At 40.1% G+C, this 27,606-nt stretch overlaps 1 protein-coding gene across 2 annotated transcripts in view; it reads left to right on the top strand.

The window, feature by feature from the left end:
* Nucleotides 1-25,798, top strand: part of PKP-BETA1 (plastidic pyruvate kinase beta subunit 1) — an 84,428-nt gene extending 58,630 nt beyond the window's left edge. For both annotated transcript variants that reach the window (XM_010263136.3, XM_088895480.1), the window contains 6 exons: nt 19,126-19,188; nt 19,360-19,535; nt 22,630-22,732; nt 22,845-22,993; nt 23,370-23,478; nt 25,304-25,798. In XM_010263136.3, the coding sequence (XP_010261438.1) occupies nt 19,126-19,188; nt 19,360-19,535; nt 22,630-22,732; nt 22,845-22,993; nt 23,370-23,478; nt 25,304-25,411 (708 nt within the window). In that variant the 3' untranslated portion in view covers nt 25,412-25,798. The remainder of the gene's footprint in view (nt 1-19,125; nt 19,189-19,359; nt 19,536-22,629; nt 22,733-22,844; nt 22,994-23,369; nt 23,479-25,303) is intronic.
* The last annotated feature ends 1,808 nt before the right edge of the window (nt 25,799-27,606 follow it).

The following is a 27,606-nucleotide window of genomic DNA, read 5'->3' as shown; positions in this document are numbered from 1 at the left end:
TTTGGGCTATCTTGTAATATGTGTTTTCGGGTTTGAAAGGGAGGGTTAAGACATTTTACCCCTCCATTCTGGTTGTATCTTACATATCTATTTTAATATAATTTTGTTGTTATTGATAAAAAAAATAAGTGAATTATACTTTTGAATTCAAAAAACAATATTGTTCTCTTCTAGTATGTTACTCTATGCATAAGTGATATTCAAGGTTTAAAATGTCGATGTTGATGGAAATGTCGCTTACCAAAATATAGGACATATGTCGGAAATGTCGGAAATGTCAAGGGGAAATATTGTAAAAATTAGAGACATTGTGGAGATATTATGAAATATGTGGAAATATGCAAAGATATTTTGTAAAATGATAAAAGAAGCAATAATACATATTTCTAGACTATTATCTTATTCCCAACCATTATATAAAGCTAAGAAACTAAGATCAATAACAAATTAGTAAATGACGATTTACTGATTTATTATGCATTTTGATGTTTTTACAAGGTTATCTGATATTTTCTTTTCTTATTTTTAGTTCTGATTTATTATAAATTCTAATATGTTTATTTCACACTAGTAAATAGAAATACATTTATTCTGATTTTTTAAATATTAAAGTTATAATACATTATGTTTTATTATAAATTTAATAAACTGATTCTCCTTTTTGTAGTATTAAGATTATGATAAATTCTTAATTCTTATAAAACTTAATGAATTTATTATGATTTTTAATACTAAATTTATAATAAATTATGATTTAGTATAAAATTTATTAAATTTATTCTGATTTTTTATATTAAATGTAGAATATGGTTTATTATAAAATTTAATAAACATTTTCTGATTTTAATAAATTTTTTAAAAATACTAACTAGTTAATATTTTATTACTTGAAAAATATTTTATGTTTTATATTATAAAGTAATTAATTTATTCTTTTGTTTTTATATTTTGTTAATTCTTTTTATAAATATTTTATTTGAAATATTAATGGAATAATCTATATTAATATACTGTATTATATTAATATAATATACTAATATATTATATTTTTAATGTTCATTAGTCGACATCCTGTCAACATTAGTCGACATCTTGTCGACATAATAGGAAAAACTGTATTTTTTTTGGTTATTTGGACCGATTTTGTCGAAATTTCCGAAATATAGGAAATGTCGACCGACATAATGTTATTTTTATATTACCATCCATTTTCATGTCGGTGAGCCTCGACATCCGGGCGACATTAGCGACATTTGAAACCATGGTGATATTACAAGAAACAAGTATCACCTTTCACCCTCAAAATAGAAGTTAGGGGTGCAACTTGGGTGGGCTTGGGTTGGGGTTTTGTCAAAATTTGAATGGGACCAGCCCAGAAACTTGAGCCCGGAGTAGTGTAAAATCTTCAATTTGGGTACCCGACTTGCACCCCTAATAGTATACCATGCTCTCATCTCAAAATAGAACTCCCTTTGCCTCTCTTCTTTGATCACAGAAGAAGGCAAGAGAGAAAAGAATTACATACACAAAGGGAATGAGCCCTAAACTTCTTTTCTCAATGGAATTCATCGAAAAAAAAGGAAGCCATTTCGTGTTCTGATCTCGCTATTTAGAGATCTGAAAAAATTATATATGTAGTCACCCTAAAAAGTAATATAATCACCCTAGAAAACAAAAACCGTTTGGTGGAGTTGGTTATTGTATTAAATAAACACTTCCATGTTCTAATGTCTAGGTTAACCATCTAAGGTGTTAAGCAGTCAACGAAGTCCTGGGCCCTTGGCTAAGTGGAATCAATTGGCTAGATTAAGAGTGAATGCTACACCTGAACTCACAGATTTTCGCAGTTTTGTATGTAGTTTGTACGCCAAACTTGCTGTTTGAAAGCTCAGAATCATTGCTCGTCTTAAACTTATATTCCTTCCTACCTGGACTTTGAGGTTGTGATTATTATTTTTTCTTTGCTTGAGGTGTGTACTATTTTATCTAGTAGAAACGAATCTTTATATCAGTATCTGATTGAAAAGCCTAAAAAATATTCGATAAGATTGGATATTGACTAGAATCTGATAGTTCCCCTACCCCCCCAATTTTTTTAATATTATTTTTATTTTTCATGTTTTAATGGGAGTTGGTTGTGTACTATTTCTAGGCTGGGAGTTAAGTTGTCCACTGTTCCAATCACCAGGGCAGTGGACGAAGAGGAGAGGAGAAGAGAAAAAACTCAAAACATCTACTGGGGGTGCCAGTATTTTTATTATATATACTAGGGCGACCATACAACTTAAAAGAAGAAGAAAAAAGATCAAAATGCCCCTTGTGGCATACACCAAATATTACATCACTCCCCCTCAAGTTGGGGCATAGATGTCAATCATCCCTAACTTGTCACATAGATCATAATGGTGCAAGGAATTCAATCCCTTAGTAAAGACATCTGCAAGTTGTTCCTCTGAGCTGATGTAAGGGTGCAAACTTCTCCCTTCTCAAGCTTCTCTTTGATAAAATGCTATCAACTTCAATATGCTTGGTTCTATCATGGAGAACTGGATTTGCATCAATGTTGATAGCTGCTTTGTTGTCACAATAGAGTGACATAGGATCTTTAGCTTGGAAACCTAGTTCACTTAAAAGGTTCTTGATCCACAGTAGCTCTGCAACTCCATGTGATATGGCCCTATATTCTGCCTCTACACTGGGTCGGGCAACCACACTTTGTTTCTTACTTCTCCAAGTAACAAGATTTCCCCCTACAAAGGTACAATAACCACTGGTGGATTTTCTGTCATTTACCGAGCCGGCCCAATCAGCATCAGTGTAAATCTCAACTCTCATATGCCCATGTTTCTTGAACAATAGGTCTGTCCTTAGGAATTTCTTTAGATATCTCAGTACCCTGTTTGCCGTTTCCAGATGTGCTACCTTAGGAGCATGCATAAACTGGCTAAGAACCCCCACAACATATGCTATGCCCATCCTAGTCATGGATAAATAGAGCAGTCTCCCCACAAGTCTTTGATACTGCTTTGGATCCTCCAAAAGCTCACCACCACAATCCCTAAGTTTATAATTCACATCTATAGGAGTGTCAGCAGGTTTGACCCAAGTTTTCCTGTATCTTTCAGGAGATCTAGGGTGTACTTCCTTTGCCCCCGGTCGTTTTGTGGTCCTGGTTCAGTTCGCGTGTTGATTTCATTAGCTGCTATGTATGATTGGCCTCTTGTACAACTTGACATAAAAAATGCCTTCCTACATGGTGATCTCATTGAGGAGGTGTATATGGAGCAACGACCAGGGTTTGTTGCTCAGGGGGAGGATGGTAAGGTTTGTAGACTAAAAAAGGTAATTTATGGATTGAAACAATCTCCACGTGCTTGGTTTGGCAGGTTCAGTGAAGTGGTGAAAGCCTTTGGGATGAAACAATGTCAGGTAGACCATTCTGTGTTCAGCCATGACTCAAAAGATGGGAAAATCTTGCTAGTGGTGTATGTGGATGATATTGTCATAACTGGGAGTGACAGTAACGGAACCGACAGGTTGAAGAAATTCTTACAGGACCACTTCAATACGAAAGATTTGGGTAAGCTGAAGTATTTCCTGGGAATAGAAGTTGCAAGGTCAAAACATGGAATTAACTTATGTCAGAGAAAATATGTTCTTGACCTACTTGAAGAAACAGGGCTGTTAGGTGCTAAACCAGCAGAGACTCCTATGGAACTCAATGCCAAGTTGAGTGTTGATGCAGGTGAAGAGTTTGATGATCCTGGAAGATACAGGAGGTTGGTGGGAAAGTTGAACTACCTGACCATTACTCGACCAGATATATCATTTGCTGTGAGTATGGTGAGTCAGTTTATGCAACATCCTCGGGTTCCTCACTAGGAAGCTGTTCTGAGGATTGTTAGGTACCTGAAGGGTCCAGGTCGTGGTTTGCTATACCGAAGTGGAGGGACCCTTGAGATAGTAGGGTACACAGATGTTGATTGGGCTGGTTCTATATCAGACAGGAGATCAACTACAAGGTATTGTACCTTCCTTGGTGGCAATCTTGTAACTTGGAAGAGCAAGAAACAAATAGTGGTGGCAAGGAGTAGTGCAGAAGCTGAATACATGGCTATGGCTCATACCACATGTGAACTAGTATGGTTGAAGAACTTGCTACAAGAGATGGGATTCTCAGTTGATAAGCCCATGAAACTATTCTGTGATAACCAAGCTGCTGTTCACATCTCTACCAACCCGGTCTTCCATGAGAGAACTAAGCATATTGAGGTTGATTGTCACTTCGTAAGAGAGAAAGTGATAACCACATCTCATGTGAGCTCAGGAAATCAGTGGGCAGATCTCTTTACAAAGGGATTGTCTCGGGGTAGAGTAGATTATATTTGTAACAAGCTGGGATTATATGACATATACTCTCCAGCTTGAGGGGTTGTGTTAGAATACTCGAATCAGGGGTATTTTGGTCATTTTGGTTTTGTCTGTTTGAGAGTGAAAGGTCTATTTTATCTAAGTTTAAGTTATTTCTCCCATCTCTTATGAGGGACAATATGGTCTTTCTTCTCTACTTCAACCTAGAATCGAATAGGGTTTACTTACACTAAGTAACGCAATTGACCTAGATCCTTCACCTCAAATTGTGTAGCTAGGAACCTTTTTAACCTTTGTATCTCTGAGACCTAGTCACTGGTAATGACAATATCATCCACATAAACAATCAGAGCTGTTGTTTTCCCTTGTTCCTTCTTCACAAAGAGCGTGTGATTAGATTAGCATTGCTTGAACCCCGTTTGTTGAACTGCCTGGAAACCTGCTAAACCAAGCCCTTGGCGATCGTTTTAGGCTGTATAAGGACTTCTTTAATTTGCACACTCTTGACAGTGTTGGCCGGCCAGAAATAAGAGGAAGAGAAGAGAAGAAGAAGAAGAGAAGAGAAGAGAGGAGAGAAGAAAGAAGGTTTTGCAATGTAACAGTACTCGCGGCGCCAGTCTTTATTTTACTATATATAGGGCGGCAAAAATAACAAGGGAAAAGACCCTTGTGCCCCTGAGTACAATAACCGACATAACAGAAATAAAAAACGAAATAAAAAACACTTTAATTAGCCAAACAGGCCCTAACATATGCAACTAAGTTATTTTAACATTATTCTAACACTCCCCCTCAAGTTGGAGCATAGATGACAATCATGCCCAACTTGTCACACAAATCTTTGTGCCGCACATGATGGAGACCTTTAGTGAAGATATCTGCAAGTTGTTCTTCCGAGCTGACATATGGTGTACACACTTCTCCACTTTCAAGTTTCTCTCTAATAAAATGCTTGTCCACTTCAATGTGTATTGTCCTGTCATGCAGAACTGGATTAACAGCAATATTGATGGCAGCTTTATTGTCACAGCAGAGTGACATAGGATTGCTTGCTGCGAAACCCAGTTCACCTAACAGATTTCTTATCCACATGATTTTCGCAACCCCATGAGCCATCGCTCTATACTCTGCTTCAGCACTGGATCTAGCCACCACATTTTGTTTTTTGCTTCTCCATGTGACAAGGTTTCCTCCTACAAAGGCACAATACTCAATCTGCATCAGTATATACTTCCACTTTTAAGTGACTGTGTTTCTGGAACAACAAACTAGCTCCAGGAAACTTCTTGATGTATCTCAAGCTCCTCTTTGCAGCCTTAAAGTGAGTTGTCCTAGGGTTGTGCATGAATTGACTAAGGACACCCACTGCATAGGCAATATCAGGCCCGGTCATAGACAAATACAAAAGTCTCCCCACGAGCTTCTGGAACATCTTTACATCTTTCAAAAACTCTCCCTGACTGTCTCCCAGATGGTGATTAGGTTCAATAGGTGAATCAAATGGTTTTACCCTCAACTTGCCTGTATCTTCTAGTAGATCTAGTACATACTTCCGTTGGGAAATAAAGATGCCCTTGTGAGAGCGGGCAACTTCAATTCCAAGAAAGTATCGTAAGGTGCCTAGATCCTTCACCTCAAATTTAGTGGCTAAGAATTTTTTTAGTCTCTGGATTTCAGCCTCCCAATCTCCTGTGATCACTATGTCATCCACATGCACAATAAGAGCTGCAATTTTACCTTCACCTTTTTTCACAAACAGGGTATGATCTGACTGGCATTGTTTAAATCCCATCTGTTGGACTGCTAAATGGAACTTACTAAACCAAGCCCGAGGTGATTGTTTCAACCCATATAGGGATTTTTTTAATCTGCACACCTTTTGTTCACTGCCTTTGGCACAGAACCCTGGGGGTTGGGTCATGTACACTTCCTCTTCCAAGTCACCATTCAAGAAGGCATTCTTGATGTCCAATTGGTGAAGATCCCAGTCAAGATTTGCTGTCAAGGAAAGGAGAATCCGGATAGAGTTCATCTTGGCTACTGGAGCAAGTCTTTGCATAGTCCACTCCATATACCTGTGTGAAGCCTCTTGCTACCAGTCTAGCCTTGTACCTTTCAACAGTTCCATCAACTTTGTGTTTTACTGTGAACACCCACTTGCACCCCACTGGTTCCTTCCCTTCAGGAAGATCTACCAACTCCCAAGTACCATTTTTGTGTAAGGCATCAATTTCTTCCTGCATTGCATCTGTCCATTCAGGTTTTGACAAAGCTTCTGCCACGGTCTTAGGAACAGGGACACTATCCACAGAAGAGAGAAAGGCACGGTACGAAGGTGAAACATGCTCATAGGACACAAAATTAGAGATAGGATGATTAGTGGTACAAGATCTAACACCCTTTCTCTTAGCAATAGGAATATTAAGATCATTGGTGACGGGGGAATCAACATTTAAAGGAGCAATGGGAGCAAGTGTACTTGGCCGATGAGACGGATCTGCCTCGGGTGAATCCGATGATGTTGGTTGCATAGTGTTCGGCTCCACAGCTCTTGAACTCTGTTGGCTCTTATGGCGATGATGAAAAACCCGGAACGGAGGAGGATCGGGTAAAGGAGGTAGTTGAATTTGAGTCGTTGCTTGTTTCTCCTCAACCCTACTCTCCCCCTGAGGAGAAACCGAGAAAAATGGTTGACTCTCAAAGAATGAGACATCAATTGAAACATAGTACTTGCGGGCAATGGGATCATAGCAACGATACCCCTTTTGAGATGAGGGGTAACCAAGAAAAACACAAGGAATAGCCCAGGGTCAAGTTTACCACGAGTAGGTGACAGGTTGTGGACAAAACAACGATACCCAAAAACACGCATCGGAATGGTGGACAGCGGGGCTGTAGGGAACAAGAGCTGATGTGGGGCCTTATACTCTAGTAGCCGAGAGGGCATGCGATTGATGATATATGTCGCACACAATACTGCATCCATCCAGAACTGTTTTGGCATATTCATATGAATCAGCAAGCCACGAGCAACTTTGAGAAGGTGACGGTTTTTCCATTCAGCCACACCATTTTGTTGGGGTGTCCTGGCACAAGAGCTTCGCTGAAGTGACCCACTCGAAGCAAAGATCTTCGTGAGATCACTATGAAAATATTCCTTTGCATTGTCCGACTGGAAGATATGGATTTCCGTTTGGAATTGAGTGAACACCATACATTGAAAATCTTTCACAATTTGTGGCACTTCATCTCGAGATCGCATAGGGTAAACCCAAGTGTAACGAGAATAATCATCAATCAAAGTAACAAAATACTTATAGCCAGCCGCAGTAGGTAGAGTAACAGGGCCCCAAACATCAGAATAAACAAATTTGACTTACCGGTCATGTGATTTGAGGCTCCGGAGTCAATAATCCAAGGAGAATCAGTAGTATGAGATGACACATGGAAGGCTGTGGCATTACCTGATGTAGACGCAAATGAGGCCCAAAATCCATCTGGCGGAGAGTCCTACCATACAATTCCAAATGTTTACGGAAGGAGTTGATAATATCTTCCTTAGGGTCAGAACTGGGTTGTCTCTCCTGAGTTACTGAAGGACTAGTCTCTGTCGATGCCATATTAGCTGAGTTATACCTTTTTTGATTCTGCTGGCCTGGTTTCTTGCCCTGATCAGGTGCTGATTTCTTACCCAAATCTTGTGCCCATTTAGGTTTTCCATGGAGATCCCAGCATGTATCTTTCGTGTGTCGTGTCTTCTGGCAGTGAGTGCACCAAAGCTTGCTTTTATCATCTGATTTTTTCTGAGTGTCACCCCTTTTAAAGCCACCTCCGATATTTGTATCTGAATTTCCCCGGACAGCTAGAGCAACTGACTCCCCTTCTACACCATTCATCACACTTCTTCTGCTTTCTTTTGATTGCACCAAGGCATACACCTCCTGGACTGATGGCAAGTCTTTACTACCCAAGATCTGTACCTTGATGGACTCATATGACGGATTCAGCCCTAGGAGGAAGGCAAACACTCGTTGCTGTGATACAAGTGACTTATAGGCCTTTGCATCTTCATCACACTTCCAATTCACATTTTGATAGTGATCAAGTTCTTTCCAAATTAATGTCAAATTAGAATGGTACATTGAGAAACTCCTCTCCCCCTGTTTGCAAGTAGAAGATTCAGCTTGTAGTTGATATATCTTGGCATAGTGTCTCTTCTCTGAATAGGTGGACTTTGCTTGTTCCCATATCTCACAAGCAGTTTCAGCCCACATAAAAGTCTTCCTTACTTGTGGCAGCATTGAAACCAAGAGCCAAGACATCACCATACTGTTCTCTTGGTTCCACCTATCATGTTCAGCACTTCCATACTTCGGTTCCTTTACTCTCCCATTGATGTATCCTATTCTCCCCCTAGCAGTGATGTAGAGTTTTATTCCCCTAGACCACTCAAGGTAATTCAGACCATCAAAGGGAATAACAGCCATGGGAAAGCTCATATTCACTCCCCCACTCACTCCATTGTGACTCCCTGAGATCTCTGAAGTAGCAGAATTCTCAGTCGACATGGTCAAGCAGTTAATCAGTCCCAAACACCGGACTTAGGACCCCTCCTTACTCCACAAAACAATGCTCCACTCAGTTCACACCCACACACTTGGGTTTAACAACCAGGTTAAGCACAAACTGTACCAAATTCCGGACAAAACAGAGGTAATATTCGGCAGATTTCAGACCTGTATATTTTTAACAGTCCCCACCTACCAGAATTCCAGGATGTCTAACAGCCACTAATCAGCAGGAGAGATCCTTCTTACTTGTAGTCAACTCAAACCATTGAGAAGACAGGTCATCCTTGACCTACAGTTGTCTTAACACATGAACAGGATCACCACACGATCCAAGAAAATTGGGGTTACACAGGTTCGGCAGCATTCAACCGCCCCAAACTCATAGGGTTTTTACTCGGCACATGACCAAGGAGGGTAAATAAGAGAAAAACAGGGAGAACTGTACCAGTTGTAGCTATTTTGTAGTCCAGAATCAGATTTCTGTTCCGCCCTGGTTCTGCTAGTTTGTGCGATCTGTTCTCTGGGTTGATCGATCTGCTCTTGATAGTAGGGTTGATCGATCTGCTCTTTTTAATCAGTATTCCCGCTCTGATACCATCTTGACAGTGTTGGCCGGCCAGAAATAAGAGGAAGAGAAGAGAAGAGAAGAGAAGAAGAAGAGAAGAGAAGAGAGGAGAGAAGAAAGAAGGTTTTGCAATGTAACAGTACTCGCGGCGCCAGTCTTTATTTTACTATATATAGGGTGGCAGAAATAACAAGGGAAAAGACCCTTGTGCCCCTGAGTACAATAACCGACATAACAGAAATACAAAACGAAATAAAAAACACTTTAATTAGCCAAACAGGCCCTAACATATGCAACTAAGTTATTTTAACATTATTCTAACACACACCTTTTGCTCTTTACCCTTAGCACCAAAACCAGGAGGTTGAGTCATGCATACTTCCTCTTCCAAATCCCCATTCAAGAAGGCATTTTTAATGTCTAGTTAATGAAGCTCCCAATCAAGGTTTGTTGCCAAAGAGACAAGAACCCGGATAGAATTCATTTTTGCCATAGGCGCAAAAGTCTCAGCATAGTCAACACCATACACTTGTGTAAAATTCTTTGCAACCAATCTAGCCTTGTATCTCTCAATTGTGTCGTTTGCCTTGTGTTTCACAGAGAATACCCATTTGCACCCTACAGGTTCCTTTCCCTCGGGAAGATCCACTAGCTCCCATGTGCCGTTTTTGTGGAGGGCATTGATATCTTCCTTCATAGCCTCTGTCCACTTAGGAGAAAGGAGAGCATCTGTGACACTTTTAGTAATTGGGATGTAAAGAGACTGGGCCGAATGGTCCCTAACAACCTTTCGTGTGATATCCTTTATTTTATCTTTTATTTTATGTTGATGGGCCTCACTTAATGGGCCTGTTATTTGTTCTTATTTTATTTTCTTTATGTAACTGCCAAGCTGGCCGCCCACTTAAGGGTATACTTGTCATCATCAATTTTTTAGAGATTAATAAAATAGGGTTAGAGGAGAAGGGTGATTGATTCGACTTCTTCTCTTACCTCTTCTCTTCGCCATCTTCCTCTCTTATACAGTTATTCAGATCTGTTCTATTCTGCTAATCACTAAGTTTAATCTTGATATTAGAGGACTGATTTACATCTTGGTATCAGAGCAGGTTTAGTTCCTCTTCCTTCCTTTTCTTTGTTCCTGTACACTCTAAAATCAAGAGTGTATGGAGAGATAGGTTCTCTATAGTATAGAGAATCACTTGCCTAGTTGGTAGAAGGGTTTGGAGAGTTTAGTTCTGGCCAGATTTTGCCAAGAAGTGATGCTGTTTTGCTGCTGCCCAAAACCCTATCCGGCTAGAGATTTTCGAGATTACCAGGAAAGGTGAAGCTTGGGCGTGGCGCTCTGTGCTTGGAAGGTGTCTTATGACTGCTAAAGGAGGGTGGTTCAGGTTTGGAAGAGTTTGGGTTAGTCTGGTAGGTGCGATAGTGTCTTCTCTCTTCCTCCCATCTACTGGACGGAGCAAAACCCTAGTTTTCAAGCACCCAAGTTCTGGTTTGACTTCAAGTAAGTTTACATAGTCAAAATTTTCTATTCTTTGATTTCTGTTTGATTAATGGAGGCATACGGAAGTGAGTTCAAGCAGGTGCCAGTTTCTGGACCTGCTTTAGTAGATTCCGTTTTGACTGGTGTTACCACAATTAAGCTAGATGGGACGAACTATCTTGCTTGGGCACAGTCTATAAAAATCTATGTTTGTAGTAGAGGAAAACTTGGGTATCTCACAGGCAGCAAGGTGAAACCCGAAGAGACAGACCCTGAATTTGAAAGATGGATGCAAGAGAACTATATTGTTATAGGATGGTTGGTCAACTCTATGCAACCCCATATAAGCCAGTACTATCTCTGGATGTCTTCGGCTAAGGAGATATGGGACAGTGTAACTGAGACCTATTCACAGAAACTGAATGTAGCCAGAGCATACAAATTGAAAAGTGATGTGAAGAACCTGAGATAGGGGGAGAAGAGTGTGACAATCTACTATATACTAAAATCCCTATGGCAGGAAATTGATGTTATGGAGACAGTGGTATGGGAGAGTGAAAAGGATGCTGAAATGTATAGAAAGCTAGTGGAGAGAAATAGAGTGTTTGAGTTTCTCACTGGACTCAACCCAGAGTTTGATATTATCAGACATAACATTTTGGCCAGGGATGAGGTTACTCTTTCACAGGCATATGCTATGATAAGTAGTGAGGAGAGTAGGCGGCAGGTGCAGTTGGAGAGTCCATCTACAGAACGTTTTGCACATGCAGGAATGAAACTGAAGGGCCCTACTGAGAAAAGAGAGAAGATGTGTGAATATTGCAAGAAACCACGGCATACAAAGGACACCTGCTAGAAGCTTCATCTTGAACTTCTTCCTGATAGGTTTAAGAACAATAATAACCCTAAGAAGGGCAGTCAGGTGGGAAAATCCAAGACTGCTAATGCTGCTACAGTGCCTGAAGGGGGAAGCAAGGAAAGCGAAGAAAAATCAACTATTGAGCAATTGGCTGCAATGAAGCTGGATTTTGAGAAGTACGGGAGGCTCTTAAATCACCTGGAAGCTACGGTTTCTTCAACTCACCCTTCCAACAGTACATCATCTTCATCGGCTTTTGCTCACTCAGGTACTCATGCTTCTGCGAATCATGCTTCAGCTTCAGTTAATCATAAAATCCCTTGGATTATTGATTCCGGTGCATCAGACCATATGACCAGCCTATCTAACCTGTTTTGCTCATATCACCTCCTCTCTGGGAAAGAGAAAATATCCCTTTCCGATGGGTCCCTTGCCCCCATCTCTGGTAAAGGTGATATAAAGACCTCTAACACCCTGTTCTTATCTTCTGTTCTTCATGTCCCTAAGCTTAACACAAACCTCTTATCTGTTAGTAGCTTAACAAAGTCAATGAATTGCAGCATAACTTTCTTTCCCACTCATTGTGTTTTTTAGGACCTGCAGTCTCAGAGGATGATTGGGAATGGCCATGAGGCGAACAGAATATACTTGCTGGACACACCAAATCAAGCTTTGGGACTACCTCATGGAGTTGCCTTAGAGTCAGTCGTGTCAGAGTCTATTAACAAAATTTTATTATGTCATTTTCGGTTTGGTCACTTGTCCTTTTCTACTTTGAGTCGTCTGTTTCTAGATATGTTTAAATGAGTCTTTATCGAGTCTTCATTGTGAATCATGTGAGCTGGCAAAGCATTGTAGACATTCCTATTCAATTAGCAATAAAATATCATTTTCTCCTTTCCATATTGTTCACTCTGATGTGTGGGGGCCATATCACATGCCAACCATGGGGGGTTACATGTACTTTATCTTTTTTATTGATGATTATTCATGTTACACTTGGATTTATCTCATGAAATCCAGGGATGAAGTACTACTATTGTGAAAAATTTTCATGAACTCATCATCACCCAGTTTAATACCCGTATCAAAATATTCCGCTCTGACAATGCTAAGGAGTATTTTGAGAGAACCCTCTCCACCTATCTTGAAACTTTTGGGGTTATTCATCAAAGTTCTTGTTCCTACACTCCACAACAAAACGGGGTGGCGAAAAGAAAGAACAGGCATGTGGTTGAGGTTGCCAGATCCCTCTTATTTGCATCCCATGTTCCTATAAAGTTTTGGGGAGATGCTGTTCTTACTGCTACCTTTTTGGTCAACCGTATGCCCTCCCGGGTCCTTGGCTTAAAAACCCCTTTTAGTCTTCTCTTCTCGGATGAGGATCTCTTTTCTCTTCCTCTCCGTGTGTTTGGGTGTACTTGCTATGTGCATATTCATAGTCACCAAAGGCACAAGTTTGAACCTAAGGCTCATAAGTGCGTGTTTCTGGGATATGCTTCCACACAGAAGGGTTATTGCTGTTTTGATCCAGTTCGTGGCACCCACTTTGTATCTCGGGATGTCACATTTGCAGAGTTGACTCCCTTCTTTAGTATTCCTCCTGAGGGGGAGAAATCTGATGAGTACTTTGCTATGTCTCCAGTTGTTCCTCTTCCCATCCCTTGTGAGTCCGATCATGGGGTGTCCACCTCTTCCACTGGACCTACCCTTGATGTCCCTGCTCCCCCTCCTGCTTCTGCTCCTGCTCTTGCTCTCCAAAGGTGGTACCAAAGGCAGAGATTCCAACATGTGCAGGTTCTTTCCACTCCTTCAGAAGAGCATCTTGCCACTCCTATCTTTCCGGAGGAAACAAGTCAGCCCTCTACTGACCCATCTCAGACTATTCCAGACCTTGACCTTCCTATTGCTCTTCGCAAGGGCAAGCGGAAGTGTACAGCCCATTGTATCTCCAAACACTTATCTTACAGCCTTCTCTCCCCTTCCTACTACTCTTTTCTTGCCTCTGTTTCTTCCCATGTGATACCCAGGTCTGTACCGTAAGCTTTATCTCAAGCTGAATGGAGGGAAGCTATGATGACCGAACTTGATGCATTGCATAAGAATCATACCTAGGATATTGTGGACTTGCCGGAAGGGAAGGAACCGGTGGGTTGTAAATGGGTGTTTACTATTAAATATCACTCTGATGGCTCTATTGAGAGGTTTAAGGCTCGGTTGGTTGCTAAGGGTTACACCCAAATGTATGGCATTGACTATCTTGAGACATTTGCTCCTATAGCTAAGATGACTTCAGTCAGGGTTTTACTTTCTCTAGCAGCTACTTTTGATTGGCCCCTACACCAATTTGATGTTAAAAATGCCTTCTTGAATGGAGAACTGCATGAAGAGGTCTATATGTCTCTACCTCCAGGAGTGTATGGGAAAGAAATGAAAGGCAAGGTGTGTAAACTACACAAATCTATTTATGGTCTCAAACAATCTCCTCGGGCTTGGTTTGAGAGGTTTCGGGCTGCTCTTGTCTCTTTTGGCTACATTCAAACACAATTTGATCATGCACTGTTCTTGAAGAGAAATGACTCTCTGGTGACCTTCTTGATTGTTTATGTTGATGATATTGTGGTCACGGGTAATGACATTGAAGAGGCCAGTAAACTAAAAGCATTTCTCAACTCTGAATTTGAAATCAAAGATTTGGGAGATCTTCAGTATTTCCTGGGCATTGAAGTTGCTCGATCTAAGGATGGTATATTCATATCTCAGCGCAAATATGTCCTTGATCTTCTTGCTGAAACTGGTAAACTTGGAGCTAAACCCATCTCCACTCCCATTGATCCTAATCATAAGCTTTCTGCCACAGATGGTGAACGTTTGTCTGATAAGAGAGTGTTTCAGAGACTGCTTGGGAAGCTGTTATACCTTTGCATGACTCGGCCAGATATTTCCTATGCAGTCAGTGTTATCAGTCAGTTTATGCATTCTCCCAGAGATACTCATCGCTGCTGCAGAAAGGGTTCTGTGCTACTTGAAAGGTACTCCGGGGAAAGGTATTCTATTTGCTAAGCATGGTCACATGAAGCTGGAAGCCTTTACTGATGCAGATTGGGCAGGATGTATTGATGACAGAAGGTCCACCTCTGGTTATTGTGCTCTGGTTGCTGGGAATATTGTGTCTTGGAGGAGTAAGAAACAATCAGTAGTTGCTAGATCCTCAGCTGAAGCAGAATACAGGGCAATGGCTCATGGTGTGTTAGAATTACTATGGCTACAATCCCTTCTAGAGTAATTGGGGGTGGACTACGAGAAACCGATGATGCTCTATTGTGACAACCAAGCTGCTATCAACATTGCACATAATCCTGTTCAACATGACAGAACTAAGCACACTGAGGTTGATAGGCATTTCATAAGGGAAAGAGTCTCTTTAGGAGAAGTTTGTTTACCATTTATCACATCAAAAGAGTAACTGGCTGATATCTTGACCAAGGGAGTTCCTAGGGGGAAATTGACACACTATATAAGCAAGCTGGGCATGATTGACATCTATGCTCAGCTTGAGGGAGAGTGTAAAGAGACTGGGCCGAATGGGCCCTAACAGCCTTTTGTGTGATATCCTTTATTTTATCTTTTATTTTATGTTGATGGGCCTCACTTAATGGGCTTGTTATTTGCTCTTATTTTATTTTCTTTATGTAATTGCCAAGCTGGCCAACCACTTAAGGGTATACTTGTCATCATCAATTTTTTAGAGATTAATAAAATAGGGTTAGAGGAGAAGGGTGATTGATTCGACTTCTTCTCTTACCTCTTCTCTTCGCCATCTTTCTCTCTTATACAGTTATTCAGATCTGTTCTATTCTGCTAATCACTAAGTTTAATCTTGATATTAGAGGACTGATTTACATCTTGGGACATTATGAATTTTAGATAGAAAAGCACGAAATGAAGGTGAGACATTTTCATAGGATAAGAATTGAGCCACGGGATGGTGTGTGGTGCATGATCTAACCCCCTTCCTTTTTGCAATAGGAAGGTCTAGATCACAATTTGAAGTGTCAATGTCAATGGGTTCAGGAGTTTCAACAGGAATAGTAGTACTTGGGTGAGGGCATTGATTCAACTCCTGGTAGTTCGATGGCATTGTTTGCGTAGTCTTAGGCTGTCCCTTGGCTATTGAACTCTGTTGGCCTTGACTTCTATAACGTTGTCTCCGAAAGACACAAAATGGAGGAGAGTCAAGTGGGGAAGGCAACAAGACTGGAGTCCGTTTCTTTTTCTCCTCACCAAGATTCTTCCCCCGAGGGGAAGCAGAAAAAAAGGGAACATTTTCAAAGAATGAGACATCCATAGAGACAAAATATTTCCTTGAGACTGGATCAAAACATCGATAACCCTTTTGAGAAAGGGGATATCCAAGAAAAACACACATAATAGCCTTAGAATCAAGTTTACCCTGGGTAGGGGAGAGATCATGGACAAAGCATTGGCACCCAAAGACACGCATGGGTATGGGAAACAATGGAGCCTTGGGGAAGAGGAGCTGGTGTGGGGACCTATATTCCAACAACCGAGAAGGCATCCTGTTGATAATATATGTGGCAGTCATAACAACATCCAACCAAAATCTTTTTGGAACTTGCATCTGCAACAAGAGTCCTCGAGCAACTTCTAAGATGTGACGATTTTTTCTCTCTACAACCCCCTTTTATTGGGGAGTCCTTGCATATGAGCTCCTATGAATAGATTCATAGGACGTAAAGAAGTTGGAGAGGTCTCCATGAAAGTACTCCTTGGCATTGTTTGATTGAAAGACATGAATCTCTGTCTGAAATTGGGTGTAAACCATTCGTTGAAAATCTTTCACAAGCTTAGGAACAACTTCTCGTGAGTGCATAGGGTACACCCAAGTGAATCGTGAAAAGTCATCAATAAAAGAAATAAAGTACTTGTAGCCATTCTCAGTTGGAATATTCATAGGTCCCCAAACATTAGAGTACACAATATGGAAAGGAAAATCCGATATTTTATTACGTAAAGGAAATGAGGTTCTACAATGCTTGCTTAGTTGACACACTTGACATTGAAAATCATTGACAGGAACAGACAAATAAATCTGGAAATAAGTACTTCAAAGACTTAAAAGACATATGACCCAAACGGTGATGCCACAAAAAAACTTGACTATTACTAGACTGACTTGAAGACTCTGAAACTGCAAGACCAACTTTATTCTCTAGCATATAGAGGCCATCGACCATGCTACCTCTACCAATCGTCCTCCCGGAAGCCAAATCTTGAAAAACACAAGAGTCGGGAAGGAAAGTTACTGAGCAATTCAAAGCATGTGTAATACTACTGATGGATAACAAATTAATAGCCATTTTTGAGACATGCAAAACATTTTGTAATGAGAGACCAAAAGGTAAAGATATAGATCCTTGACCAGCAATGGAGGAGAAGGATCCATCAGCAAGCCTCACTTTATCTTTTCCAGATAGAAGGGTATATGATTGAAACAAAGTTGACTTACCAATCATATGGTTGGAGGCACCAGAGTCAATAATCCATGGAGACTCCGGGGGATCAGTAGTCACATGAAAAGCAGAGGTTAAGTTACCTGAGGAAGAAGCAAATGAGGTAGAAAGTGCAGGTCTAGGATCTGTTTGTCTGATAGTCCTACCATACTGCTCCAAATGGTCACAGAAGGAGCTGATAATATCTTCCTTGGGATCAGAACTAGAGGGACAATCTGGAGATTCATGTGAGGCAAGATTGGCAGAGGTGAACTTCTTCTGAATTGGCTTATTGTTTTGTTCTGTTGCTGATTTCTTGTTGAGTTCCTGTGAGTGCACCATAATTTATCCTTATCATCCACCTTTTTCTGATTTTCCCCCTTCCTAGTGAATTGGTATTACTTCTTGTGGCTAAAGCTATGGTCTCCCCCTCAAGAGGATTCATAGCAGACCTACTACTCTCCTCAAACTGAACTAAAGCATACACCTCTTGGACAGACGGGAGATCCTTGCTGCTCAAAATCTGTACCCAGATAGGCTCATACATGGGTTTAAGGCAAAGAAGGAAAGCAAACACCTGTTGCTGGGAGACCAACTGTTTGTAGGCCTTGGCATCTCCTTGGACCAAGTTAAGTAGTTTCTGCCGTCCAAGGGGGTAATGGTCATAGGAAAGTGCAGGGTCTCATAACCACCAGACATTCCTCCTTGATGTGAGGTAGCTTCTGAAGTTGCAGACTCTTCAGAATTCATTGGAGCCAAGTGAAAGCAGCAGACACAAACTGATTACAGTCCTTACCCAACTAGGTAAATACAAAAAATCTGCTAAAAACAGAGCACAGTTCTTGCTGTCTCAGATTTTCACAGACCTGAGAGGTGTCTTCTTAAGGCAATACGGACTACAGAAAACATTTAAAGAGGCTGCTGCCGTCTGTCAGTCAAACCAGGTCACTTATGACCTACCAAGATTCCTCAAACATGAAGATTATTGGGTCTTCACACCCACGAAGAGGGATAAACTCTCTTTATATCATTCAGTCAAGCAGAATAACTTAATCAGTTCTTGGTTTCAACACCAAGAACTAAGAAAAAGGGGGGGGGGGGGTTAAGCTTCTGTTTGTATTCAGTCCAGGATCCCTGTAGTTTCCAACCCAGGAACAACAAGAAAAAACACAGGAATAAAAACACCGACCTCTTAGGGAGATTCGGTCAGTCATCCACTGACCTCTGGGTGTCGTATGAATCAGTTGCAGTCCAAGAAACAGGGGCAGGACAAGAATGAACAGTCTTCAAATGGAGTTCGAGTGTGTCTCTTCCACTTCTCAGTCTACAGGAGCAGGAGAGAGAGTTTCGACTTGCAGGAGATGATTTACAGAGCACTGTCCCGCTTTGGTACCATGTTCCAATCACCAGGGCAGTGGGCGAAGAGGAGAGGAGGAGAAGAGAAGGGGAGAAGAGAGAAAGAGGTTGAGAGAAAACTCAAAACATCTACTGGGGGCGCCAGTATTTTTATTATATATACTAGGGTGACCGCACAACTTAAAAGAAGTAAAAAGACCAAAATGCCCCTTGTGGCATACACCAAATATTACATCATCCACCATTTGTACTTTGCTTTCTCTCTAATTTTCTCCCTTTTAATATATATCTATTTCTTTCTCATAGGCAATAGACAACCTGGTACTGGTATAACTATTGAAAATGTATATTCTCTAGTTTGACCATCCTGTGATTTAATGATCTTAATGAATAATCATGTGTAGGCTATGGTTGCCAGGGGAGATCTTGGTGCTGAGCTCCCTATTGAGGAGGTTCCACTGCTGCAGGTAGTTTTCTTATTTCTGACGGAAAAGGCACTACAGAGAAAGCATGGTTTACAAATAGGAAGAGACTTGTTGCTTAAATTGCTCAACCAAACAATGTATTTCTAAGACGACTCAGAGGTATTCCTTAATTTGAGTTACTTACTGGAAAGCAAATTGCTTCTTTTAATGCAGGAAGAGATTATTAGAATTTGCCGTAGTATGGGAAAAGCTGTTATCGTGGCAACAAATATGTTGGAAAGCATGATTGTTCATCCTACACCAACCCGAGCAGAGGTTTCGGACATTGCCATTGCAGTCCGTGAGGGTGCTGATGCAGTAATGCTCTCTGGAGAAACTGCTCATGGAAAGTAAGTTTTATTTATATATTTTGCAACTTTTTGAAAGTAAGTTCAACTTAATTATTAAAACAAAGAAAATGTCTGATGAGTGAAAGTAAATGGTCCCTTTATATGACAACAAAAGTGATGTATGAAGTGGCAATAATTATTGTGGAATTAAGCTTATGAGCCATCTCTGAAACTTTGGGAAGGGTTGAGCAATGATTCATCATCATCATCGTCGTCGTTGTCGTCATCATCTAAGCCTTATCCCTGATGGAAGGTCTTCAAAGGGCCAGAGAGCTGAACATTCAGAAGCTAGTAATTGAGGGGGATTCAAAGTTAGTTAGAGTAGTTAAAGAAGGAAGAGGAGGATGGATGGTGGTGCTATGCTATATTAATGAGAAAAGGGTACTTGGCTGTCTTGGGGAATGGAAATCAATGTGCAATGGGTGAAAAGGAATGCTAATTCATTCGCTGATACATTAGAAAATCAGGGGGCGGGAGGGGATCATTTATTTTGGGCTGTATTGTAATTTTGCTGTTTGTATTTGGGAGAGTTAAGAGAGTTTATCTCTCCCCTTATCCCCTTTGTACACGTACTTAAGAAAGGGGCTTGTAAGTACTAAGTAGGCATGTTGATATCGTCAAGGAAATGTATTGAAGGGTAGTGACCAGTGTAAGAACTTAGGAAGAACAGATAAGAGAATTTCCAATCGCAATTGATTTACATCAAGGGTCAACACTAGTGTCATTTTGCATTAGTTACAGATGAACTAACTAGACATTTGTAGGAGATCCCATGGTGTATTTTGTTTGCTAATGACATAGTATTTACTGATAGTACTCGAAATGAGCTGAAAACAAAGCTAGAACAATGGAGAAATGCTTTAGAACCAAACGGTTAGTTGGACTAAGACAGAATACGTGCATTGCAATTTTAGTAAAATGTTAGCAACCATAGTGCCATAGTGGTGTACTTGAAAAAGGTGATCAGGAGGGACTCCAGACTAACCACTTTTGATACCTTGGATCAATCATTTGTGGTGAGGGGGAAATTAGAAGATATTATGCATAGAATTAGAGCAGGATGGTTGAAGTGGAAAGGTGCATCAAGTGTGCTGTATGGTTGGCATATATCAATGAAACAAAGGAAACCTAAGGGCCATTAGGCCCATTACCCAATGATGACCCCAGCTATCTGGATCTTGGGAGAGGGAGAGTTAAATGGACATAGACCTAACCTTTGGCATTTTTTTTTTGCACAATGTGGCTTTTCTTAGACTTGAACCCAAGTTTCTTGCTTGTTAGCCTGAGAGAAAGATTTCATAAGCCAATTATTAGATCACCATTACTATCATCAGACAGAATGATGGGCAATCAAGAAAAACATGTTCAAAAAATGAAAGTAGTTGAAATGGATGAGTGGCAAGTCACAAGACTAGAAAGGACAGTTAAAAATGAGCACATCGGAGAGGACTTAGGAATGTCTCCAATTTGAGATGGTTAGGTCATGTACATGGATGACCAAGACTGCACTGGTGAGGAGTGCCTTGGTTCAAGTAGAAGGCTATAAATGAGCAAGGGGAAGGCCAAAGAAACCGTGATTTGAAGTGGTAGAAAATGATCTGAAGACTTGCAATTTGATAGAAAACATGGCTCTTGACAAAGCACAATTGCAGGAAAGGATTTGTGTAGTCCAAGTAGTTGGGGTTGAGGCTTATTTGAGTTCAGTTAAGCTTCTTGAATACCTGTAAGGTTGGGCAGGAGACTCATATGCTCTGCACACGAGAGAGTGTGGGTTTGGACCAACTCCAATAACTCCTACCAAAGGGGATCTTGACATCTTGTTCATTAGAGAATTGATCTAGTTGTGTGGATCCCAAGCCTCCAATTCAAATTAGATGTAAAAATAAATTGACATGCCACGGAGAAGTTTATAAATTTGATTGTGTCAGATTAAAACTTTAGGATATCTTAGTTGGACCTGTTGCATGGTCTCTCCTAGTCTCTATGCATGTCTGCCATAAGGGTAGGTGTAATCACAAGGGTAAGTAGGATTTATTCCTTTCTTGGGACAAGAATTTTCTTCTCAAAGTGATACTGTGTGATGCTAAAACTCAAGTTGCTAGCACATGACTGGACCATCATCTTTGTACATCGAGGATAGATGTGCAACATATGATTAAGGTTTACACATATGATAATGATAGCCTCCCTGTCTATAAAGAAGCTCATTTCATATTTATCTCAGTTCTTGTTTTTCTTTTTTTGAAAAAGTAAGGTATTGTATTAATGATATAAACAAAAAATTTTACAAATATAAACCATGTACCCTCCTGTGTATAGGACCATACAACTTGTTAACAAAAGCTTAACATCTCTGTCAAAAAATCTATTATAACCCAATCCCCTAAAATCCTTATGAACAGCCAACCATGACCATGAACAAAGTCTTCCCTTAATCCCATTTAGCAACATATCACAAGTACTCAATTAGCATAGGTGTTCTCAAATACTTGAGAGTTTCTTTCCTCCCATATAGACCAAAAAGCAGCCTTCAAATGGTTTTACCCCTGGTACTGACACAACTAATCTGTCAGCCCCAAGGAAAAGCTTGAACTGAATGAAGAAAACTGCCAACCCAGCCAAAAGCAGCGAAAAGTATCCAAAAGAGCACTCCAAACTTTGCTAGCATTTGGGCAGTGCAAGAATAAGTGATTGGCAGTTAATATTGTCAGGTTAGTGGGTGGTCTCTTCCAATATCAATGAAGATAGCACAAGGGAGAAGTAGTTTATTCCTCCCATGCAATTGCTATGCTGTGGCAGAAATATTTCTTCAAGTTGTTGAGGGCTCAACTCAAAAATTTTTTAGGGGTAGAACTATGTTCATGTATCCATACATTAACGCTTATGTACATACATATGTGCACACACATTCATCATGCATAGTTGTGCACATGCAAATATTGCATTATGTCCCTTTAAGTGAAAGATATGGTTGCCTCAATTTTTTATTCTAAGAGACATTTACATTGTTATTTTATTGATAATGCTCCTTTTATATAGAGATTTATTTTACTTCCACTGTATATGAAAGTCCATTTACATTGCTTTCCTGCAGGTTTCCACTCAAAGCAGTGAAGGTTATGCACACGGTCTCTTTAAGGACTGAAGCAACTATGGTTGGAGGTGAAAGGCTTCTGAATCTTAGTCAGGCCTTTAAGGTTGCCTTAAATAATTTGGTTACTCGTTATGCCTTTTCAATTTTTAAATGTTTCAAATCTTTCTTCTGAACATGAGACTTCAACTCTTACTGGAAACTCTTATCTCTTGTAGAACCATATGAGTGAAATGTTCGCATTCCATGCAACCATGATGTCAAACACCCTTGGGACCTCTATTGTAGTCTTCACCAGAACTGGATTCATGGCTATCCTGCTGAGCCATTACCGACCTTCTGGCACTATATTTGCCTTTACAAATGAGTGAGTCTTATGATATCTACTAAATTCATCACACTTTTCTTTCTAGAGGAAGATCCAAGTTTTGGTGGGAGGAGAGAAGCCATTTTCCCTACATGTGCTGTGCACAGCATGAGGCTTAGAGGGCGACTTGGATCAATATCATTGATCTTGCAACCATGAGCTTATGTAGGAAGGTTATACTAACTTTCTCATTTACATGTAACTTTTGGATCCTCATAATTTGAGCATCCATGCAATGCCTAAACGATTGGGTGTTTACATCATCCAAGAGACCTGTTTTAATAAACATTCCTATCTTGTCTATGGCACTATGTAGGGTCTGATTCTATCCTCTTGCATTGATGGACTGACCATATTTGAACATGATGGCATGCAGGGAGAGAGTTAGACAAAGACTGGCTTTGTACCAAGGGGTATGCCCCTTGTACATGCAGTTCTCAGATGATGCTGAAGAAACCTTTGCAAATGCCTTATCTTTGTTGCAGGTAATTTTAGTGGGACTGATCTTACACTTCCTTCAGGCTTTAATTAGTTCTGAGTACTCATTAATTCTTTTTAAATGGACCAACATAAAATGGTCTTGGGATGCATTTTTAGATTCTGTGTTTAACATTTAAGAACCAACTATTATCCAGCCATGACATATTGAACCTAAAAACGCACTACTGACCATTTCTAAATGCCATTCATGTATCTGGTTAAGCAGGTCCAATCCAATCCGATGAATACTTTGGACCATTGTGGACTGGTCCAATTCAATGTCTGGACCTTCCAATCTGTTCAAGTTGGTTTTAATTTAGATTGGTTTCAATAAAAACTTGGTTCATTGTCACCTTTATTCTTATATCAATGGACTGGATATTGGTTAGGTTGGTACAATTTCTAAATGCCATTCATGTATCTGGTTAAGCAGGTCCAATCCAATCCGGTGAATACTTTGGACCATTGTGGACTGGTCCAATTCAATGTCTGGACCGCCCAATCTGTTCAAGTTGGTTTTAATAAAAACTTGGTTCATTGTCACCTTTATTCTTATATCAATGGACTGGATATTGGTTCTATCCGACCCAATCTAATATAAATTCATTACAGATGGACCAGATCCAATCCAATCCAATAAATACTTTTGACCATTAGGCCTGAACTAGTCCAATTCAATGTCTTACTGGTCTGTCCAATCCGTCCAAATTGATTTTTATTTGGATGGGGTCCAACCCAAAATTGGTCCGTTGGCACTCCTATAGATTGGACCTCCATGATCTTACTGTTGATCAAATTGGATATCGTCAACCCTGATCTATTGTTGGTCTAACTAGTGTGCCCCCTGCTTTGTTTGTTACAATAAAGAAGGCTACTTATCTTTGGAAAGGATGCAGAGCAAATTCTGCTACAAAAATAATGATAGGCTTGTTCCCCAACTTTTCTAATGGTGCATGCCTAGTCCTTGGATGTAGGAGTGTGGTAGCACAGCAGCATTTCAGGTTGTTTCTTCCTCAGGTTCACAGGATCCACCATTAAAATGGTGGATGTTGAACCCCTACAGTGACACAGGTGAAGAGGATGTTCCACGGGGATATAAAAATTTATTGTATTTTAATTGTCAGCATAATTTATTTTTTGATAAGCAACAACAATCAGAAATTTATTAATAATGAGAATAAAAATCTGTACAAGAAATAATATGGTGGGATTGGACTGCCGACTGCCATAACCCAATACCAGAGGAGTTCCCTTGCCATCTTGTAGATACAGTTTTCTCTTGGAAGTTGACCTTGCCTTTTCATTTTTGGCTAAACAATTTTAGCTTTAAAGCTGATGTTTAAGATCCTTGATCAACTGGCACATACTGCTGTCCATAGTGTTGCCCATGGCATTAATATGTGAGCTATACTGCTGTCCATTGATCAACCGGCTCATATGCTGTACTGCTGTCCATTGAATCTTGATAAAACCAGATCTCTATCATAAAAAGCAAGGATCAAAATTTCAATACGATACGCCCCAGGTGTTTCGGGACCCCTCCTTTTTTAATACAAAAAATATATAAGAAAGTATCCAGAATACAATTTAAAAAAACAAAAAAATATAAAAACAGATGTTTTTTGGTACCGATACGCCTCTGCCGATATACAGGGGCATATCAATATTTTGAACCTTGATAAAAAGTTCTAATAGCATTGGTAATTCTGCAGTATATCTTGCCAGTTATTATATATCTTACCAGCTGTGATTGCTATCTGTTGGAAGATTTACTTTAAAACAAATTAAAAAACTCAAGAAATTTTTGTCCAACTGTGATGAATGGTTCAGAAACAAGGGATGGTGAAAGAAGGGGAACAGGTGGCTCTTCTTCAGAGTGGCAGACAGCCCATTTGGCGTTCCCAGTCCACTCACAATATCCAGGTAAGGAGAGTGTAGATGAGGCATCAGATGGAAACGGGCATAAAATGGTTTCTGCTTCCCCCCACAATGGATTTGAGCTTTAGAAGATGTACTGTTGTCTTGCTGGCCGTATTTCTGTGTAGTCCTGATCATGTGGACAAATGGTATGTTCTACAACTTTTATGATGCCCTACATGCTTCATAGTCTCAAGAGCTATCTGCATTTTGTGGTTGTAAACATACAATGAAGAAATTTTCTCGTTATTTTCCTTCTCTTTTCTATTTTTTGGAAAAGATGCACTTCACTCATTTTGACTTTGTGTAGTATAACTTCTCTCATTTTCTTTGGTTTGGCATCTTTGGCCTCCTTTAAGGGTCACTGGCAGCCTTTAATTAATAGAATTTTCTAGTCTCTTATCTGAATTCTGAAAATGTAAAGCGAGATACCATCTCCAAACTGAGTCCACGTGGAACAAACAAATACAACCAACGGAAAGTCCACTGATATGGTGTGTGCATGCAATTAGGGTTTTTGACATAAACAGCTGTGTTGGGTCTGGTAAAAGCCTCTCAAGGGCAAAATTCGTTGTGAATATAAAGCATGAGATGTGGCAACAGTTTGAACCAGAACGAGATCACAAGGGGGGATGAAATACATGGAATCAAATCCTAACTGAACTTTGAATGGATGTCCGGAGAAGAAGGTGCAACTTAGAATCAGAGGACAATGGTTACTAGGGTGACTTGAAGAGTGCATGCTTGCGTTAGTCGGCCAGATTGTTCCTTGTGCAAGTGCAACTGGACCCAGAGGACTTGCATGCTTGCATTCCTGAACTGCTGGCGCCAACAGGTTGCCGAATTGAGTTCTACGCTGACAATGATTAGTTTGAGAGACCAACTGCCTGATATAAGCTTACAGGGAAAAAAGTATAAAGGGGGACATGAAGGTTCGAAGACTTTTTTGGGTAAAAGATGAGTATCTTGAACTAGCAGGGAAGGAAACTCCTTCCGGGAGGTTTGCACTTGCACTTGGGGCTGGCTTTCAAAATCCTTTCAATCGAGTTCAGATCTGCCACCAACAATCCCTCCCAACACTGTCCCAGCAAGATACTATGGGGAACAGCTCCCCATGAATGATAAGGGGGATGTTCCCAATGTGCCGCAGTGGCCTTTTGGAACATTATTGGGAACGTTGTGTTGGTAGCAGATCCTAACCTTATATCTGTGAGGACCAAATCCAAACCCCTAGTCCTTTCTGAAGAGATGGGATGTAGGGGTGTTCACATTAAATGTCAAACCGATCAAACCGGCCTGACCCAACCCGAGGTGATCGGTTTTTCAAAACCATCAGTCGGTTTCGATTTTCATAATGAAAACCGAAACCAAACTGAACCAAATTGATCCTATATGTTTAAGTAATTATTAATTAGTCCCTACCCTATATGTTAAATGTTGATATATTTTATTTTTGTTTTGTTTAAACTTTGAAAAAAATGATTATTTATGATAAAAACTAAAAAATAAAACCAATACAAATATAATACAATGGTACAATATTTAATTCAGTTTTGTCTAAATTTAAATATATATTGACAAAAAAATTCAGTTTTGCATAAAAACTAATCGATTTAAATATATATTTTGATTTTGTATAAAAATTAAAAAGAAATAAACTTAAATATAAATAAATATTTTAGTTCAAAAAATATATATAAAAATTGACTAAACGGATAAACCAACCCTTCATGTTTGGATCGGTTTTGCTTCAGGGTCGGTCGGTTTCGGTTTAGTCAATAAATAAACCAACTAGGTCGGGTCGGTGGAAGAAAATGAATCAACCCAACCCATGAACACCCCTAATGGGATGGGTTGAAACTGGATTCAATCAGTGCAAAGTCTGTTCGAACACCCATTATAGCATAAAAGTGTGGAGATGTTCCCAATGCAAGGCTGTAAAGGCTATTTGAATGGGCCTTGCACTGACTGAAGCCGATCTCGGATGGATTCCCCATAGAATGCGCCCCACAATCCACCTCTGTGATTTGGGAACATCTACATCTACCCATGACAAACAGAGGAGATGTTCCTAATGCACGGGGGAGTGGGGGATAGGCTGTGGGGCGTGCTTAGTGTGAAGCCCATCCAAATTCCTGGCTGGATGGTTTATAGGGCATGTCATCGATTTTGGATTAACTGAATGCTTTAGCTGTTCAGCAGGCTGTAGACCCAAT

Source organism: Nelumbo nucifera, chromosome 1 (genome assembly GCF_055504915.1).
Source record: "Nelumbo nucifera cultivar China Antique chromosome 1, China Antique-T2T, whole genome shotgun sequence".
Lineage (NCBI taxonomy): Eukaryota > Viridiplantae > Streptophyta > Magnoliopsida > Proteales > Nelumbonaceae > Nelumbo > Nelumbo nucifera.
Note: the sequence above shows the minus strand (reverse complement) of the source record. Positions and strands in the feature narration are given on the sequence as shown.